Source organism: Oncorhynchus tshawytscha, unplaced genomic scaffold (genome assembly GCF_018296145.1).
Source record: "Oncorhynchus tshawytscha isolate Ot180627B unplaced genomic scaffold, Otsh_v2.0 Un_contig_8015_pilon_pilon, whole genome shotgun sequence".
NCBI lineage: Eukaryota > Metazoa > Chordata > Actinopteri > Salmoniformes > Salmonidae > Oncorhynchus > Oncorhynchus tshawytscha.
This window is the reverse complement of record NW_024609251.1, coordinates 22,837-43,695: the sequence shown is the minus strand read 5'-3', so window position 1 is coordinate 43,695 and position 20,859 is coordinate 22,837. Positions and strand designations below refer to the sequence as shown.

Genomic DNA, 20,859 nt, shown 5'->3' with positions numbered 1-20,859 from the left:
ATCTCTACTTGCACATTAATCTTCTGCACATCTACCATTCCAGTGTTTAATCGCTATATTATAATTACTTCGCCACTATGGCCTATTTATTGCCTTTACCTCCCTTATCCTACCTCATTTGCTCTCACTGTATATAGATTTTCTTTTTTCTACTGTATTATTGACTGTATGTTTGTTTATTCCATGTGTAACTCTGTGCCGAACTTTATTATTTATTTATTTCCTTAACTTACCTCATTTGCACTCACTGTATAAAGACTTTGTTTTCTTTTTTCTACTGTATTATTGACTGTATGTTTTGTTTATTCCACATGTAACTCTGTGTAGTTGTTTGTGTCGAACTGCTATGCTTTATCTTGGCCAGGTCGCAGTTGTAAATGAGAACTTGTTCTCAACTAGCCTACCTGGTTAAATAAAGGTGAAATAAAAAATAAAAACCAGAAGATGGTTGTCATTAGCATCATCGCTAATAGGGCTCCCGAGTGGCGCAGTGGTCTAAGGCACTGCATCTCAGTGCTAGAAGCGTCACTACAGACCCTGGTTTGATGCTGGGCTGTTTCAATACCGGCCGTGATTGGGAGTCCCATAGGGCGGCACCCAATTGGCCCAGCATCGTCCAGGTTAGGGTTTGGCCGGGGTAGGGCGTCAATGTAAATAAGAATTTGTTCTTAACTGACTTGCCTAGTAAAATAAAGGTTAAAAATAAATAAATAATAACAGCTACTCATAGTGGATCATTAGCATCATCGCTAACAGCTACACATAGTGGATCATTAGCATCATCGCTAACAGCTACACATAGTGGATCATTAGCATCATCGCTAACAGCTACACATAGTGGTAAACAAATGCACTCAGACAGGGGCATTTCCTGGCTGTTTCCTCTTCAGAAAGTTGAAGGAAACTACAAATCGCGAATTCAAAAATGGCTTGCAGACAGTGAATATAGAATAACTATAACAAAAAATGAATCCAAACTATAAATTATACCACCACCCAAAATCACACTTTAGAGACTGGAAGGGCAAAGGGGCCTGTGCTCTACACAGGTAGAGACATATCTGTCCATGTTGCCTTTTGCAATGTGGGCACTGCTTCATGTGGTAACACCAAACCTCACCTAAATATCCCATATGCCACTGGGTGAGAAGTTTTCCTTGTTTTTGGGCAGCATTATGTGAGGTGTTATTATGTGTTGTTAGTGATGAGCCTTGGTCAATTTAGCTTGAATATGCCACCCTCTTCAATCTGCCACCTAATCCTGTCTAATGGGCAGGTCAGCCCTGGAGTAAAGTATTGGCTGTAAGAAGTAAGAGAAAACAACATCTGGTTGTTTTTAATAAATTACTACTTATGGTATTGCTTGCCAGAATAAACATTGTAATTAATACTTTTCCAATCTGCGTTACCCACTCCAGTCAGCAGGAGGCCATGTGAGTCTTTCACGTGATGCTTCTTGCGTGACGTATAATCTAGTGGACGGAACTGGAAGCGTCTTCAACAGCGACAAAGGGCTTCTGATTCACCCACCGCGGTGGTTTGCTAGCGAACGTAAAACATTGTTGTGTGTATATTACTCTTGGTGTTTAGAACATAATTATGTTTACGTATCTACTGGTTCATTTAAACGTGATTTGCTTGTTAAATGAGCAAATGTGTTACATTGATACGGCACGAGGCTAATCGCTCGGAACATGAGCTCACTAAGCTCGACGGAGAAAGAAGCTCTGATGAAAGGAGAGGAAGAAGCTTTCAGGATGAAAAGGGAGGAAGAGGAGGCTATCACATTGAAAGAAGAAGATATTACAGTTAAAGAGGAAGATGGGAAAGAGGCTGTCAGAGTGGAAGAAGAGGAGGTAGAAGCTTTCAGAATCAAAAAGGAGGAAGATGTCGTAACATTGAAAGAAGAGAATGTAGTGAAAGAAGAGGAAGAACCTTTTGGAGTAAAAGAGGAAGAGGAGGATATCTCAATAAAACAGGAGGAGACTGAAGTTCCGATTTCCACCAGTGAGTACTGTCTTAAAAACAGGGCCACAAACTACCCAGTTGTTGAACTAATGTGTGGTTTTAAAGGGCCATTCTACTGAAGATCTCCTCTTGAATATGTTGTTCAGTACTGTAGGAATTGTTTAAGGGATAATCTGCCATTGGTACATATGTTTTGGGACTTCGATGTATTGAATTCTCATTCTCCATGTGGTCTACATTAAAGTTCACCTCATCTAATATAACAGGCTTTTACATTTTTTTTAATTTTTAAAATTCAATGTTGGTGCATCATTTCTACTTAAAATATCAAAGGGACACAAAAGGCACCAATTTCATTGATTGCAATACAAGATCATAAGTTCACCATCTGTTTGATGTTCTCGTTCACACAGGAGAGAGACATGACTATCCTGGATCCTCTGGGGAGCCTCAACAACATCCTGATGATGACGAGGCAGAGAAGAGTCTCTCCAGATCAGAACACCAGATGGTACAGCTTGGTCTGGTCTAGCATACAGCTTGGTCTATCGGGGTCTGGGCTGGGTTTCTGTAAAGCACTATATGTCAACAGTGACATCAGCATCCATCATGATATGTGTCTGTGTCCCCTCTTTATTGTTACCAGGACAAAGCTAGCCCTTCCTCCCTCCCGGAGTCCCCATGTCGTGCCTCTCCCGGTAGCACCTTACTGCTGGGTATGAAGAGGTTGTCTGTGCTGCTGGTGGACTGCAGGAAAACAACGGAGCTGACTGGAACTGTGAGAGGAGGAGAAGAGAAGAAAGGATCAGATTTGACACATCAAAGTAAGTGCTGTAGTTTAGTTTGAACAAATAAATAGATCTTTCGCTGGTATCTGTTCCCAATAGGGCTGTCCCCGACTAATACAAATACAGCTTTGCAGACTCTTGGCATTCTCTCAACCAGCTTCACCTGGAATTCTTTTCCAACAGTCTTCAAACCAAACTTTATTTGCCACATGCGCCGAATACAACAAGTGTAGACTTTACCGTGAAATGCTTACTTACAAGCCCTTAACCAACAGTTCAGTTAAATGTAAATTGTCTGGGTATTTGTATGAATTGTTCAGCAGTCTAATGGCTTTAGGGTAGAAGCTGTTGAGGAGCCTTTTGGTCCTAGACTTGGCGCTCCAGTACCGCTTGCCGTGGGGTAGCAAAGAAAACAGTCTATAACTTGGGTGACTGGAGTCTCAGACGATTTTAGGAGGAGTTCCCACATATGCTGGGCACTTGTTGGCTGCTTTTCCTTCACTCTGCCATCCAACTCATCCAAAACCATCTCAATTGTCAGGACACCGTTAAACGGGTGTCCTGACTCTCTGCGGTCATTAAAGATCCCATGGCACTTATCGTAAGAGTAGGGGTGTTAACCCCGGTGTCCTGGCTAAATTCTCAATCTGGCCATCAAACCATCACGGTCACCTAATAATCCCCAGTTTACAATTGGCTCATTCATCCCCCTCCTCTCCCCTGTAACTATTCCCCAGGTCGTTGCTGCAAATGAGAACGTGTTCTCAGTCAACTTACCTGGTAAAATAACGGATACATTAAAAAATGTAAAAATTAAATTGGGTTGAGGCCGGTTGATTTGTGGAGGCCCGGTCATCTGATGCAGCTCTCTCCAAAAATCTCACATTTGGACTCATTGGACCAAAGGACAGATATCCACCGGTCTAATGTCCATTGCTCGTTTTCTTGGCCCAAGCAAGTCTCTTCTTCTTATTGGTGTCCTTTAGTAGTGGTTTCCTTGCAGCAATTCAACCATGAACACCTGATTCACGCAGTCTCCTCTAAACAGTCTCTTCTAAACAGTCTCTTCTAAACAGTCTCCTCTAAACAGTCTCCTCTGAACAGTCTCCTCTAAACAGTCTCCTCTAAACAGTCTCCTCTAAACAGTCTCCTCTAAACAGTCTCCTCTAAACAGTTGATGTTGAGATGTGCCTGTTGTGGAACTCTATGAAGCATTTATTTGGGCTGCAATCTGAGGTGCTGTTAACTCATCCTCTGCAGCAGGGATAACTGGGTCTTTCTTTCCTGTGGCGGTCCTCATGTGACAGTTTCATCACATCTTCTCTAAACCAACTCTACCTTGTCACAACACAACTGATTGGCTCAAATGCATTAAAAAGGAAAGCAATTAACACAAATTAACTTTTAACAAGGCACACCTGTTAATTGAAGGCGTGCACACCACCCACCTCTTCTGAGTATATTACTTGTGGAAGGGAGGTACTCAGAGTGGGCTTCTAGTCTGACTTAGGAGGCACGCACACCACCCACTGCTTCTGAGTATATTACTTGTGGAAGGGAGGTACTCAGAGTGGGCTTCTAGTCTGACTCAGGAGGCACGCACACCACCCACTGCTTCTGAGTATATTACTTGCAAATGTTCAGTCTCTGGATAGTAAAGTTGACGAGCTCATGGTGAGGATTCCCTTCCAGAGAGACATTGGGGATTGTAGCATACTCTTTTTCAAGGAAACATGGCATAGTGTAGTTATTCCCTCTGTAAGGCAATCAAACAGGCAAAACGTCAGTATAGAGACAAAGTGGAGTCACAATTCAACGGCTCAGACACGAGACGTATGTGACAGGGTTTACAGACAATCACGGACTACAAAGGGAAAACCAGCCACGTCGCGGATACCGGCGTCTTGCTTCCGGACAAGCTAAACACCTTCTTCGCCCGCTATGAGGATAACACAGTGCCACCAACGCGGCCCGCTACCAAGGACTGTGGAGATCTCCTTCTCTGTGGCTGACATGAGTAAGACATTTAAGCGTCTTAACCCTTGCAAAGCTGTCGGCTCAGACGGCATCCCAAGCCGCATCCTCAGAGCATGTGCAGACCAACTGGCTGAACATATTCAACATGTTCAATCTCTCCCTATCCCAGTCTGCTGTCCCCACATGCTTCAAGATGTCCACCATTGTTCCCATACCCAAGAAATCAAAGGTAACTATCGTCCTGTAGCACTCACTTCTGTCGTCATGAAGAGCTTTGAGAGACTAATCAAGGATCGTATCACCTCAACCTGACACCCTAGACCCATTTCAATTTGCTTACCGCACCAATAAAAAATCAAATCAAATTTAGCAGATGTTAGCAGATGTTAATGCGAGTGTAGCGAAATGCTTGTGAATAGATCCACAGACGATGCAATCACCATCACACTGTACACTGCCCTATCCCATCTGGACAAGAGGAATACCTATGTAAGAATACTGTTCATTGACTGTAGCTCAGCATTCAACACCATAGTACCCTTCAAGCTTATCATTAAGCCTGGGTCTGAACCCCGCCCTGTGCAACTGGGTCCTGGACTTCCTGACAGGCAGCCCCCAGGTGGTGAAGGTAGGGAACAACACCTCCACTTCGCTGATCCTCATCACTGGGGCCCCATAAGGATGCGTGCTCAGCCCCCTCCTGTACTCCCTGTTCACCCATGAACTCAATCATCAAGTTTGCAGACGACACCACAGTAGTGGGCCTGATTACCAACAATGATGAGGCAGCCTACAGGGAGAAGGTGAGGGCCCTGGGAGTGTGGTGCCAGGAAATTAATCTCACACCCAACGTCAACAAAACAGCTGATTGTGGACTTCAGGAAACAGCAGAGGGAGCACGCCCCCATCCACATCGATGGGACCTCAGTGGAGAAGGTGGAAAGCTTTAAATTCCTCAGCCTACACATCACTGACAATCTGAAATGGTCCACCCACACAGACAGTGTGGTGAAGAAGGCACAACAGCACCTTAAACCCTCACAAACCTTTACAGATGCACAATTGAGAGCATCCTGTCGGGCTGGTACGGAAACTGCACCTCCCACAACCGCTGGGCTCTCCAGAGGGTAGTGAGGTCTGCCCAACGCATCACCGAAGGCAAACTACCTGCCCTCCAGGACACCTACACCACCCGACGTCACAGGAAGGCCATAAAGATCATCAAGGACAACAACCACCCGAGCCACTGCCTGTTCACCCCGCTATCATCCAGAAGGCGAGGTCAGTACAGGTGCATCAAAGCTGGGACCGAGAGACTGAAAAACAGCTTCTATCTCAAGGCCATCAGACTGTTAGAAGCTGTTTAACAGTCTGATGGCCTTGAGATAGAAGCTGTTTAACAGTCTGATGACCTTGAGATAAACAGCTTCTATCTCAAGGCCATCAGACTGTTAAACAGCCATCACTAACATTAGAGGCTGCTGCCCTATAGGCATAAATACATAGACTATTAATATCTATCATAGACTAGGAATCACTGGCCACTTTAAGGAATGGAACACTAGTCACTGTAATAATGTTTACATATCTGGCATTACTCATCTCATATGTACATACTGTATTCTATACTATTCTACTGTATCTTAGTCTATGCATTACTCATCTCATATGTACATACTGTATTCTATACTATTCTACTGTATCTTAGTCTATGTGTTACCCATCTCATATGTACATACTGTATTCTATACTATTCTACTGTATCTTAGTCTATGCATTACTCATCTCATATGTACATACTGTATTCTATACTATTCTACTGTATCTTAGTCTATGTATTACCCATCTCATATGTATATACTGTATTCTATACTATTCTACTGTATCTTAGTCTATGTGTTACTCATCTCATATGTATATACAGTATTCTATACTATTCTACTGTATCTTAGTCTATGCATTACCCATCTCATATGTACATACTGTATTCTATACTATTCTACTGTATCTTAGTCTATGCATTACCCATCTCATATGTATATACTGTATTCTATACTATTCTACTGTATCTTAGTCTATGCATTACCCATCTCATATGTATATACTGTATTCTATACTATTCTACTGTATCTTAGTCTATGCATTACTCATCTCATATGTATATACTGTATTCTATACTATTCTACTGTATCTTAGTCTATGTATTACTCATCTCATATGTATATACTGTATTCTATACTATTCTACTGTATCTTAGTCTATGTATTACTCATCTCATATGTACATACTGTATTCTATACTATTCTACTGTATCTTAGTCTATGCATTACCCATCTCATATGTATATACTGTATTCTATACTATTCTACTGTATCTTAGTCTATGCATTACCCATCTCATATGTATATACTGTATTCTATACTATTCTACTGTATCTTAGTCTATGCATTACTCATCTCATATGTATATACTGTATTCTATACTATTCTACTGTATCTTAGTCTATGTATTACTCATCTCATATGTATATACTGTATTCTATACTATTCTACTGTATCTTAGTCTATGTATTACTCATCTCATATGTATATACTGTATTCTATACTATTCTACTGTATCTTAGTCTATGCATTACCCATCTCATATGTATATACTGTATTCTATACTATTCTACTGTATCTTAGTCTATGTATTACTCATCTCATATGTACATACTGTATTCTATACTATTCTACTGTATCTTAGTCTATGCATTACCCATCTCATATGTATATACTGTATTCTATACTATTCTACTGTATCTTAGTCTATGTATTACTCATCTCATATGTATATACTGTATTCTATACTATTCTACTGTATCTTAGTCTATGTATTACTCATCTCATATGTATATACTGTATTCTATACTATTCTACTGTATCTTAGTCTATGTATTACTCATCTCATATGTACATACTGTATTCTATACTATTCTACTGTATCTTAGTCTATGCATTACTCATCTCATATGTACATACTGTATTCTATACTATTCTACTGTATCTTAGTCTATGTATTACTCATCTCATATGTATATACTGTATTCTATACTATTCTACTGTATCTTAGTCTATGTATTACTCATCTCATATGTATATACTGTATACTATTCTACTGTATCTTAGTCTATGTATTACTCATCTCATATGTGTATACTGTATTCTATACTATTCTACTGTATCTTAGTCTATGTATTACTCATCTCATATGTATATACTGTATACTATTCTACTGTATCTTAGTCTATGTATTACTCATCTCATATGTGTATACTGTATTCTATACTATTCTACTGTATCTTAGTCTATGCATTACTCATCTCATACTGTATTCTATACTATTCTACTGTATCTTAGTCTATATTACCCATCTCATATGTATTATTCTATACTATTCTACTGTATCTTAGTCTATGTATTACTCATCTCATATGTACATACTGTATTCTATACTATTCTACTGTATCTTAGTCTATGTATTACCCATCTCATATGTATATACTGTATTCTATACTATTCTACTGTATCTTAGTCTATGTATTACTCATCTCATATGTATATACTGTATTCTATACTATTCTACTGTATCTTAGTCTATGTATTACTCTCATATGTATTGTATTCTATACTATTCTACTGTATCTTAGTCTATGTTACTCATCTCATATGTATATACTGTATTCTATACTATTCTACTGTATCTTAGTCTATGTCTCATATGTACCTGTATTCATCTCATATGTATATACTGTATTCTATACTATTCTACTGTATCTTAGTCTATGTATTACTCATCTCATCTCATATGTATCTTATACTGTATTCTATACTATTCTACTGTATCTTAGTCTATGCATTACCCATCTCATATGTACCTGTATTCTATCTCTATATCTTAGTCTATGCATACTCTCATATGTATTACTGTATTCTATATTCTACTGTATCTTAGTCTATGTATTACTTCTCATATGTATATACTGTATTCTATACTATTCTACTGTATCTTAGTCTATGTATTACTCATCTCATATGTATATACTGTATTCTATACTATTCTACTGTATCTTAGTCTATGTATTACTCATCTCATATGTATATACTGTATTCTATACTATTCTACTGTATCTTAGTCTATGTATTACCCATCTCATATGTATATACTGTATTCTATACTATTCTACTGTATCTTAGTCTATGCCACTCTGACATCGCTCGTCAAAATATGTATATATTATTAATTCCATTCCTTTAAAATTTAGATGTGTGTGTTGTTGTGAAATTGTTAGATATTACTTGTTAGTTATTACTCATCTGTTGGAGCTAGAGAAACAAGCATTAAGCCGCAATAACACCTGCTAAACATGTTTAACATTTGATTTTACCTCATGAAGATGGTTGAGAGAATGCCAAGAGTGTGCAAAGCTGTCATCAAGGCAAAGGGAGGCTACTTTGAAGAATCTCAAATATAAAATATATTTGGTTACTACATGTGTTATTTCATAGTTTTGATGTCTTCATTGTAGACTAATAATGTAGAAAATAGTAAAAAATAAAGAAAAACCTTGGAATGAGTAGGTGTGTCCAAACTTTTGTCTGGTACTATATACTGAACAAAAGTAGAAACATGTAACAATTTCAACGAGTTACAGTTCATATAAGGAAATCAGTCAGTAAGTCAGTCATTGTAAATAAATTCATTCGGCCTATGTACTTCACATTACTGGGCAGGGGAACAGCCATGGGTGGGCCTGGGAGGGCATAAGCCCACCCACTTGGAAGACCGGCCTACCCGCTGGGGACCAGCCCAGCCAAGACCAGCCCAGCCAATGAAGCTGTCTGGGTGGCAGGTCTAAGACAATGTGGAGGTCCTGAGCTGGCTATACGTGGTCTGCGGTTGTGAAGCCGGTTGGATGCCAAATTCTCTATAATTAATTGAATGTTCATTTCTGCCTAATTCTCTGGAAACTGCTCCAGTGGATGTTCCTGCAGTCAGCATGCCAATTGCAAACTCCCTCTGAAACCTCTCCTGCAGAGGATAAGTTCACTATTCAAATTGCAGCACAAATAACTGCTTCACAGAGTAGAAGTAACAGACATCAACATGTTCAGAGGAGACTGTGTGAATCAGGCCTTCAATGTTGAATTTATGCAAAGAAACCACTACTCAAGGACACCAATAAGAAGAAGAGACTTGCTTGGGCCAAGAAACACGAGCAATGGACATTAGATCTGTCCTTTGTCCAAATTTGAGATTTTCGGGTTCTTTGTGAGACACAGAGTAGGTGAACAGATGATCTCTGCATGTGTGGTTCCCACCGTGAAGCATGGAGGAGGTGGAGTGGGGGTACTTTGCTGGTCACACTGTCTGTGATTTATTTAGAATTCAATGCACACTTAACCAGCATGGCTACCACAGCATTCTGCAGCGATACGCCATCCCATCTGGTTTGGGCTTAGTGGGCCTATCATTTGTTTTTCAACAGGACAATAACCAAACACACCTCCAGGCTGTGTAAGGGCTATTTGACCAAGAAGGAGAGTGATGGAGTACAGCATCAGATGACCTTGGCCTCCACAATCACCCGACCTCAACCCAATTGAGATGGTTTGGGATGAGTTGGACCGCAGAGTGAAGGAAAAGCAGCCAACAAATGCTCAGCATATGTGGGAACTCCTACAAGACTGTTGGAAAAGAATTTCAGGTGAAGCTGGTTGAGAGAATGCCAAGCTGTCATCAAGGCAAAGGGTGGCTACTTTGAAGAATCTAATATATATTTAGATTTGTTTAACACTTTTTGGTTACTACATGATTCCATATTGTTTTTTCCTGGTTTTGATGTCTTCACTATTATTCCACAATGTAGAAAATAGTAAAATAAAGAAAAACCCTTGAATGAGTAGGCGTGTCCAATCTTTTGACTGGTACTGTACATTAAATTCCCTGGCAACAGCTCCAGTGGACATTCCTGCAGTCAGCATGCCAATTGCACGCTCCCTCTGAGACATCTGTGGCATTGTTGTGTGACAAAACGGCACATTTTAGAGTGGCCTTTTATTGGCCCCAGCGCAAGGTGTACCTGTGTAATGAGCATGCTGTTTAATCAGGTTCTTGAAATGCCACACCTGTCAGGTGAATGGATTATCTTGGCAAAGGAGAAATGTTCACTAACGGATGTAAACAAATTTGTTCACCAAATTTCAGGTAAATAAGCTTTCATGCATGTGGAAAAATTCGGGGATATTTTATTTCAGCTCATGAAACATGGGACCAACACTTTACATATTTATATTTTTAATCTTCCCAAAATATTTCACATTATTTTTTTACTTTACCCAAAATATCATGACATTAATGATGTTAGAAATCTGTGAATGTCTAAATTAGAAATTGGTCCATTTAAACAGCAATGTGTCGAACCCTTTCAACAACGGGGAGATGTTACTGATGTGCTTTGTATCTGTGACGTAAAAACAAGTTTTGGACTTCCACACAAAATTACTTCTTTAGTTATTTTATGTTTAAGGAAGTATGTAGGTCACATTCTGTATCATACAGCTATGAAGGTTATATATTTACAACCACCTGCTGATAGGAATCTAGCGACGTCTGTGTCATAGAACTGTCTAGTGTTTTGTGTTCTGACTTGTAAAACAGAATTAAAAATAAGTAATGTAAACATATCAGTAATTACCAGGATGCTCTACAACACTTGTTTTACAATCACACCAAGATTGTTTTAAATTATGAAATGTTTGAAAACTGGCCTTGGGTTATTGAGGGATCTGATTAAACCTCATAAGGCAGTTTTATCATGTGGAGATTTCATTCATGTCTCTCTTTAAATAAACACTGTCTTTGGCAGGAGGAAAACCAAACTCTGCGGAACCAGGGACTTCCAAACCAGAAAGAGAGCACCTCTGCTCCCAGATTGGAAAGAGTATTACCAAATTAGGAAGCCTGAAAAGACATGAGAGGACACAACCAGGAGAGAAGCCACACAATTGCGCACAGTGTGGAAAGAGTTTTAACCAGTTAGGAAAGCTGAAAGTTCATGAGCGAATACACACAGGGGAGAAGCTTTTCCATTGCGCCGAGTGTGGAAAGAGTTTTAACAAGTTAGGAAACATGAAATCTCATGAGCGAATACACACAGGAGAGAAGCCTTACCACTGCTCCCAGTGTGGAACTAGGTTTACCAAGTTAGGAAGCCTGAACAGACATCAGAGGACACACACAGGGTCGAAGCCACACCATTGCTCCCAGTGTGGAAAGAGTTTTAACCAGTTAGGAAACATGAGATCTCATGAGCGAATACACACAGGGGAGAAGCCTTTCCATTGCTCCCAGTGTGGAAAGAGTTTTAGCCAGTTAGGAAGCATGAAAGCTCATGAGCGAATCCACACAGGGGAGAAACCTTACCACTGTTCCCAGTGTGGAAAGCGTTTTAACCGGTTAGGAAAGCTGAAAGAACACATGAGACTGCACACAGGGGAGAAGCCTTACAAATGCTCAGACTGTGGGAAGACATATTACTCATCACAGTCACTTAAAAGTCATATGAAAATCCACACAGGATAGAATAATTACTTCTAGTGTGTAAATTGATATTTCACATCACATTGACTTAATTATTCTAGCGTGTATATTGATATTTCACATCTCATTGACTTAAAATTCATCAGAGAACATACACAGTGCTCCCGTTGTCTTATATTGTTGACTGATAATGTGTTGACCTGTTTTTACCAGATGAAATTGAATTGTACAAAATTTACTCAAACATATATTTGTTTGTTTTTATTAGAAAACATTAATTGAATATGGAGTCTGTCAGTTTGAATATAGAGTTGATCAGATTCCAACTGTTTAAATGGTCCTTTTTTAAAACTCTGACTGTGTGTGTTTATCTGAGTGTGTCATTCCTCCAGCACTACAGATAATCAAGTGATATTTGGATGCGATGCATTTGCTCCATTGTTTACATTTGCATTGTAGCCCACTGATGATTTAATGACATGAAAATATTCACTGACTCGCTCACGGATTGACCCAAGCCTCCCACTGTATGAATAAATGTTGTTTCCACGTCATTTCAACAAAACAAATCCATGTGATGATGTTTGATCAATGCAGAAAACTGATTGGATTTGTAACAAGCCATCAACATCAGGAATCTTTATTTTTCACCCAACTGGCAACCTAAATCCAATGACAGGTGACATTTTGTGTTGATTTCATGTTGAATTCACTTTAGTTGATGAATCAAAGAAATGGAAATACAAACTAGATGTTTAACTGACGTCTGTGCCCAGTGGGCTGGTTTGAATAAGCAGCAGGTGTTGGATCTGATGTATCAAATACTTATGTCATGCAATAAAATGCAAATTAATTACTTAAAAATCATACAATGGGATTTTCTTGATTTTTGTTTTAGATTCCGTCTCTTACAGTTGAAGTGTACCTATGATAAAAATTACAGACCTCTACATGCTTTGTAAGTAGGAAAACCTGACAAATCGGCAGTGAATCAAATACTTCTCCCCACTGTACATGATGAGATTATTATGGATGAGAGCCATATTATTATATTTGTCAAATGGCAGCCAAGCATCAATCATCATGTCACCAGAATAAGACCCTCATAATGTATTGGAAAGGAGCATCAAGCTCATCACGTGCACTTTCACCACCCTGTGAAGTTCATAACTTATTTCATCTGTAGCCTAATAAACTACATGGGTTCCCAAGTCGTATAGGGAGGACCACACAACATATCATCACGTGACTCCAAGTTAACTTCGATATGATGGTTGTTATATAAATATTTGCGCATAAAGGAGTTTCCACCGGAGTTTCCACCGCTATTTCCTGCTCATACATTTTTACTGACACAAAAGGATCCCACCCTGTAAAATGAACAAACAAATTGCCTGTCTGGATTTATAAAATTGTAAAGGCATATCCTGTTTCCATCAGCCCGGTCATTACTTTTGAAATGGTTGGATCAATATCCACCTTCATGATATGGATGAAGCCTGATTTGGAATGTCTGAGTAGTTCTATCTGATGTCATAATACACCCCTCTGATAGTGATACATTTGCTCCATTGTTTCCATGTCAGTTGGTTTCCCACTCTGATGATTTATATCTGACAGAGGGGCTTTAAATGAATAGTATGGTGACATCTTAGTGTGTCTTGAAATAGGATTATTAATCATAAACTCCTATAGCAACAATACACTGCAGCTTTGACATCAAGAAGAGAATGGGCTGATGGGTGGTGGTGCTACTCTATAGGTAAGGCTGTCCAATATGAATGTTCAATACACACAATAGGTTGATCGGTATCTAGTTAGCTGCTACGTTTTTAGCAACACAGCAGGTAGCTATCAACAAAGTCAAAATGGACTCCAGGCCTGGTAGTGGCAGAAGTGCACAACAACCACTGTTTACCGGAGCTTCCTGAGAAGAACATAATTAGCCTGTATATAGCTTGATTAACCACGGAGCTTCCTGAGAGGAACATAATTAGCCTGTATATAGCTTGATTAACCACGGAGCTTCCTGAGAGGAACATAATTAGCCTGTATATAGCTTGATTAACCACGTTTCCATCCAAAGTTTTGTCAGTAAAGTCATACCGTACAAAAAACTCATGTCAGCTGCTATTCCACAGGTAAGGCTGTACAGTCCTATTCCGCAGGTAAGGCTGTACAGTCCTATTCCGCAGGTAAGGCTGTACAGTCCTATTCCACAGGTAAGGCTGTACAGTCCTATTCCACAGGTAAGGCTGTACAGTCCTATTCCACAGGTAAGGCTGTACAGTCCTATTCCGCAGGTAAGGCTGTACAGTCCTATTCCACAGGTAAGGCTGTACAGTCCTATTCCACAGGTAAGGCTGTACAGTCCTATTCCACAGGTAAGGCTGTACAGTCCTATTCCACAGGTAAGGCTGTACAGTCCTATTCCGCAGGTAAGGCTGTACAGTCCTATTCCACAGGTAAGGCTGTACAGTCCTATTCCGCAGGTAAGGCTGTACAGTCCTATTCCGCAGGTAAGGCTGTACAGTCCTATTCCGCAGGTAAGGCTGTACAGTCCTATTCCGCAGGTAAGGCTGTACAGTCCTATTCCACAGGTAAGGCTGTACAGTCCTATTCCGCAGGTAAGGCTGTACAGTCCTATTCCACAGGTAAGGCTGTACAGTCCTATTCCACAGGTAAGGCTGTACAGTCCAATATGAATGTTAAATACTGGCCAGGACACTCTTGAAAAAATAGATTTTAATCTTAATGAGCCCTTCCTGGTTAATTAAAGTTTAAATAAAAAATGTAATTACATTTTTATAAATTCCACATTAGAGGTATTCTTCCCCAGATTGAGGAACTTCGCCTACTCTCTAGTAACTGTAAGGTGGGAATGCAGGTAAGGCTGTACAGTCCTATTCTACTCTCTAGTAACTGTACAGGTGGGAATGCAACTGTACAGTCCTATTCTACTCTCTAGTAACTGTACAGGTGGGAATGCAGGTAAGGCTGTACAGTCCTATTCTACTCTCTAGTAACTGTACAGGTGGGGATGCAGGTAAGGCTGTACAGTCCTATTCTACTCTCTAGTAACTGTACAGGTGGGGATGCAGGTAAGGCTGTACAGTCCTATTCTACTCTCTAGTAACTGTACAGGTGGGAATGCAGGTAAGGCTGTACAGTCCTATTCTACTCTCTAGTAACTGTACAGGTGGGAATGCAGGTAAGGCTGTACAGTCCTATTCTACTATCTAGTAACTGTACAGGTGGGAATGCAGGTAAGGCTGTACAGTCCTATTCTACTCTCTAGTAACTGTACAGGTGGGAATGCAGGTAAGGCTGTACAGTCCTATTCTACTCTCTAGTCTCTCTCTAAATTATTTCAAATTCCTTATATTAAGCAAAGCAGACGGTAGCATTTTCTTGTTTTCAAACGATGCATTTGTGTTTAGTAGAGCTCAGATCAGAGGCAGTAGGAATGACCAGGGATGTTCTCTGTTTAGTAGAGCCAGATCAGAGGCAGTAGGTATGACCAGGGATGTTCTCTGTTTAGTAGAGCCCAGATCAGAGGCAGTAGGTATGACCAGGGATGTTCTCTGTTTAGTAGAGCTCAGATCAGAGGCAGTAGGAATGACCAGGGATGTTCTCTGTTTAGTAGAGCTCAGATCAGAGGCAGTAGGTATGACCAGGGATGTTCTCTGTTTAGTAGAGCTCAGATCAGAGGCAGTAGGAATGACCAGGGATGTTCTCTGTTTAGTGAGTTCCTGTTTAGTAGAGCCAGATCAGAGGCAGTAGGAATGACCAGGGATGTTCTCTGTTTAGTAGAGCCAGATCAGAGGCAGTAGGAATGACCAGGGATGTTCTCTGTTTAGTAGAGCTCAGATCAGAGGCAGTAGGTATGACCAGGGATGTTCTCTGTTTAGTAGAGCCAGATCAGAGGCAGTAGGTATGACCAGGGATGTTCTCTGTTTAGTGAGTCCTCCAGATCAGAGGCAGTAGGGATGACCAGGGATGTTCTCTGTTTAGTGAGTCCTCCAGATCAGAGGCAGAAGGAATGACCAGGGATGTTCTCTGTTTAGTGAGTCCTCCAGATCAGAGGCAGTAGGTATGACCAGGGATGTTCTCTGTTTAGTGAGTCCTCCAGATCAGAGGCAGTAGGGATGACCAGGGATGTTCTCTGTTTAGTGAGTCCTCCAGATCAGAGGCAGTAGGTATGACCAGGGATGTTCTCTGTTTAGTGAGTCCTCCAGATCAGAGGCAGAAGGAACGACCAGGGATGTTCTCTGTTTAGTGAGTCCTCCAGATCAGAGGCAGAAGGAATGACCAGGGATGTTCTCTGTTTAGTAGAGCCAGATCAGAGGCAGTAGGTATGACCAGGGATGTTCTCTGTTTAGTAGAGCCAGATCAGAGGCAGTAGGTATGACCAGGGATGTTCTCTGTTTAGTGAGTCCTCCAGATCAGAGGCAGTAGGTATGACCAGGGATGTTCTTGTTTAGTGAGTCCTCCAGATCAGAGGCAGTAGGTATGACCAGGGATGTTCTCTGTTTAGTAGATCCAGATCAGAGGCAGTAGGTACATGACCAGGGATGTTCTCTGTTTTAGTCAAGATCAGAGGCTGTTACCAGGGATGTTCTCTTAATAAGTGTGTGTTTGAATATTTTCCTTGATCCTGCTTAGCATTCAAAATTGTAACTGATACTTTTGTGTGTCAAATGTCTGCTATAAAATCTTTAGTACCTAGGCATTGTGTTATATGCTTATAATGTCTGCTAAACAACTATAGTTGTTTCTATCTGAACTATTGATCAGGCTCTATCTGAATACAGTTGTTTTGTCAACTACAGTATGCTGATCAGGCTATATCTGAACTACAGTCTGCTGATCTGTTACCAGTATGCTGATCTGTCTGAGACTACAGTATGCTGATCAGGCTCTATCTGAACTACAGTCTGCTGATCAGGCTCTATCTGAACTACAGTATGCTGATCAGGCTCTCTGAACTACAGTCTGATCAGGCTACAGTACAGTGCTGATCAGGCTCTATCTGAACTACAGTCTGCTGATCAGGCTCTATCTGAACTACAGTATGCTGATCAGGCTCTATCTGAACTACAGTCTGCTGATCAGGCTCTATCTGAACTACAGTCTGCTGATCAGGCTCTATCTGAACTACAGTATGCTGATCAGGCTCTATCTGAACTACAGTATGCTGATCAGGCTCTATCTGAACTACAGTATGCTGATCAGGCTCTATCTGAACTACAGTATGCTGATCAGGCTCTATCTGAACTACAGTATGCTGATCAGGCTCTATCTGAACTACAGTATGCTGATCAGGCTCTATCTGAACTACAGTATGCTGATCAGGCTCTATCTGAACTACAGTATGCTGATCAGGCTCTATCTGAACTACAGTATGCTGATCAGGCTCTATCTGAACTACAGTATGCTGATCAGGCTCTATCTAACTACAGTCTGCTGAAGGCTCTATCTGAACTACAGTATGCTGATCAGGCTCTATCTGAACTACAGTATGCTGATCAGGCTCTATCTGAACTACAGTATGCTGATCAGGCTCTATCTGAACTACAGTATGCTGATCAGGCTCTATCTGAACTACAGTATGCTGATCAGGCTCTATCTGAACTACAGTATGCTGATCAGGCTCTATCTGAACTACAGTATGCTGATCAGGCTCTATCTGAACTACAGTATGCTGATCAGGCTCTATCTGAACTACAGTATGCTGATCAGGCTCTATCTGAACTACAGTATGCTGATCAGGCTCTATCTGAACTACAGTATGCTGATCAGGCTCTATCTGAACTACAGTATGCTGATCAGGCTCTATCTGAACTACAGTATGCTGATCAGGCTCTATCTGAACTACAGTATGCTGATCAGGCTCTATCTGAACTACTACAGTCTGCTGAGTCTGCTGATCAGGCTCTATCTGAACTACAGTCTGCTGATCAGGCTCTATCTGAACTACAGTCTGCTGATCAGGCTCTATCTGAACTACAGTATGCTGATCAGGCTCTATCTGAACTACAGTATGCTGATCAGGCTCTATCTGAACTACAGTATGCTGATCAGGCTCTATCTGAACTACAGTCTGCTGATCAGGCTCTATCTGAACTACAGTATGCTGATCAGGCTCTATCTGAACTACAGTCTGCTGATCAGGCTCTATCTGAACTACAGTCTGCTGATCAGGCTCTATCTGAACTACAGTATGCTGATCAGGCTCTATCTGAACTACAGTCTGCTGATCAGGCTCTATCTGAACTACAGTCTGCTGATCAGGCTCTATCTGAACTACAGTCTGCTGATCAGGCTCTATCTGAACTACAGTCTGCTGATCAGGCTCTATCTGAACTACAGTCTGCTGATCAGGCTCTATCTGAACTACAGTACAGAAAATCTATCTGAACTACAGTCTGCTGATCAGGCTCTATCTGAACTACAGTCTGCTGATCAGGCTCTATCTGAACTACAGTCTGCTGATCAGGCTCTATCTGAACTACAGTCTGCTGATCAGGCTCTATCTGAACTACAGTCTGCTGATCAGGCTCTATCTGAACTACAGTCTGCTGATCAGGCTCTATCTGAACTACACTATGCTGATCAGGCTCTATCTGAACTACAGTATGCTGATCAGGCTCTATCCGAACTACAGTCTGCTGATCAGGCTCTATCTGAACTACAGTCTGCTGATCAGGCTCTATCTGAACTACAGTCTGCTGTCATTATTTTACAGAAAACCTTTACTGACCTTCAATTATTATTGAATCTGTGTAAAAGTAAGTATATGTTGTTTTCTAGAGTGAACAAAAATGATTCTAATGATTGAAGTGAATGTACCTTGTATGGTGTATCTGAAGTTCAGCTGATTGGTGAGTTAATTCATTAAGATGCTGAGTTGGGGTTTTAGTTGGGTTTTAGGCTGGGTTTCTGTCTAGACGTCATGAGAAGACTACTGTTGTATATTGAATAGCCATTCATCACTGTAACACCACCTTGATGTGATGGTTTTCTATGTCTGTACACAGTGTGAATAGTGGTTTCCTTAAAGTTATTACCCCCCTAAACCAGAATGTTAAATGTCCTTTATGAAATTTTGTACTACTATTACTTTGGGGTTCTAATCCCCCTCTGTCAACATCCACACTGTGAACACATCTATAACATTCATGAACCTGCACTATCTTCATCCCTAAACTAGCAACATTAACTATTGTCTCAATGACCTTCCTGGCCTAATGAAATCCTAGCTAAATACAATGTTCGCACCAGTTTTCATGGCTTTGGTTATGCAAACATTTGTTTTTTAGATTCTATTTCTCATTAAGAATAATGTTGTTTTAATTCTGTATGGGTCACGCCTGGCTTTGGTCAGGTGTTCTCTTATGGGTCAATGATTGTAATTAGAATATAGTAATGATGCTCTCTCCTCAATCACTTCCAATGCCTTTGGAAAGTATTCAGACCCCGTGCTTTTTGCACCTTTTGTTATGTTGCATCTTATTCTAAAATTGATTAAATTAAACAATTTCCTCATCAATCTACACACAATAACCCATAATGATGACGCGATAAAAGGCTTTTAGAAATTTTAGCAAATTCATTAAAAACAAAAAAAACATAAATCTTATTTACATAAGTTTTCAGACCCTTTTCTCTGATCCTCGGAATTGAGCTCAGGTGCATCCTGTTCCCATTGATCATCCTTGAGATGTTTCTACAACTTGATTGGTCCACTTGTGGTAAATTAAATTATTATTGGGTTATTGTGTGTAGATTGATGAGGAACAAATGTAATTTAATACATTTTAGAATAAGCTGTAATGTAACAAAAGGTGTCTGAATATTTTCCGAATTCCGAATCTATCAGATTGCTGATAGAGAACCAGTTTGGAATATGTAATTTTAAAAAATCCATTTTAAAATAAGGCTGTAACTTAACAAAATGTGGAGAAAGTCAAGGTGTCTGAATACTTTACGAATGCACTGTACAAACATCACATTGAATATTCACCTCACTTTTGAAAAGCTCCATGAGGAAGAAAGGCTTCCTAGATGATCTTTTAGATGTTCTGTCTTCAGGATGTTCTGGGTTGATGGCTGTTGGAGAGGGAGGGGCAGTTGAGTGAGCTGGGGCCTTTTATTGCCCTTCCTCTGGGAGCCTGTCAGCTTCAAATCAAATCAAATTTTATTTGTCACATACACATGGTTAGCAGATGTTAATGTGAGTGTAGCGAAATGCTTGTGCTTCTAGTTCCGACAATGCAGTAATAACCAACAAGTAATCTAACTAACAATTCCAAAACTACTGTCTTATACACAGTGTAAGGGGATAAAGAATATGTACATAAGGATATATGAATGAGTGATGGTACAGAGCAGCATAGGCAAGATACAGTAGATGATATCGAGTACAGTATATACATATGAGATGAGTATGTAAACAAAGTGGCATAGTTAAAGTGGCTAGTGATACATGTATTACATAAGGATGCAGTCGATGATATAGAGTACAGTATATACGTATGCATAT

At 40.3% G+C, this 20,859-nt stretch overlaps 1 protein-coding gene across 1 annotated transcript in view; it reads left to right on the top strand.

Annotated features, from left to right (window-relative positions):
* The first annotated feature begins 1,492 nt into the window (after window positions 1-1,492).
* The window catches only part of LOC112229422 (zinc finger protein 271), a 34,968-nt gene continuing 15,601 nt past the window's right edge, over window positions 1,493-20,859 (top strand). Inside the window, 4 exon segments of the mRNA XM_042314628.1 lie at window positions 1,493-2,007; window positions 2,382-2,479; window positions 2,615-2,792; window positions 11,641-12,335. Of these exon segments, the coding sequence (XP_042170562.1) occupies window positions 1,695-2,007; window positions 2,382-2,479; window positions 2,615-2,792; window positions 11,641-12,335 (1,284 nt within the window). The 5' untranslated portion in view covers window positions 1,493-1,694.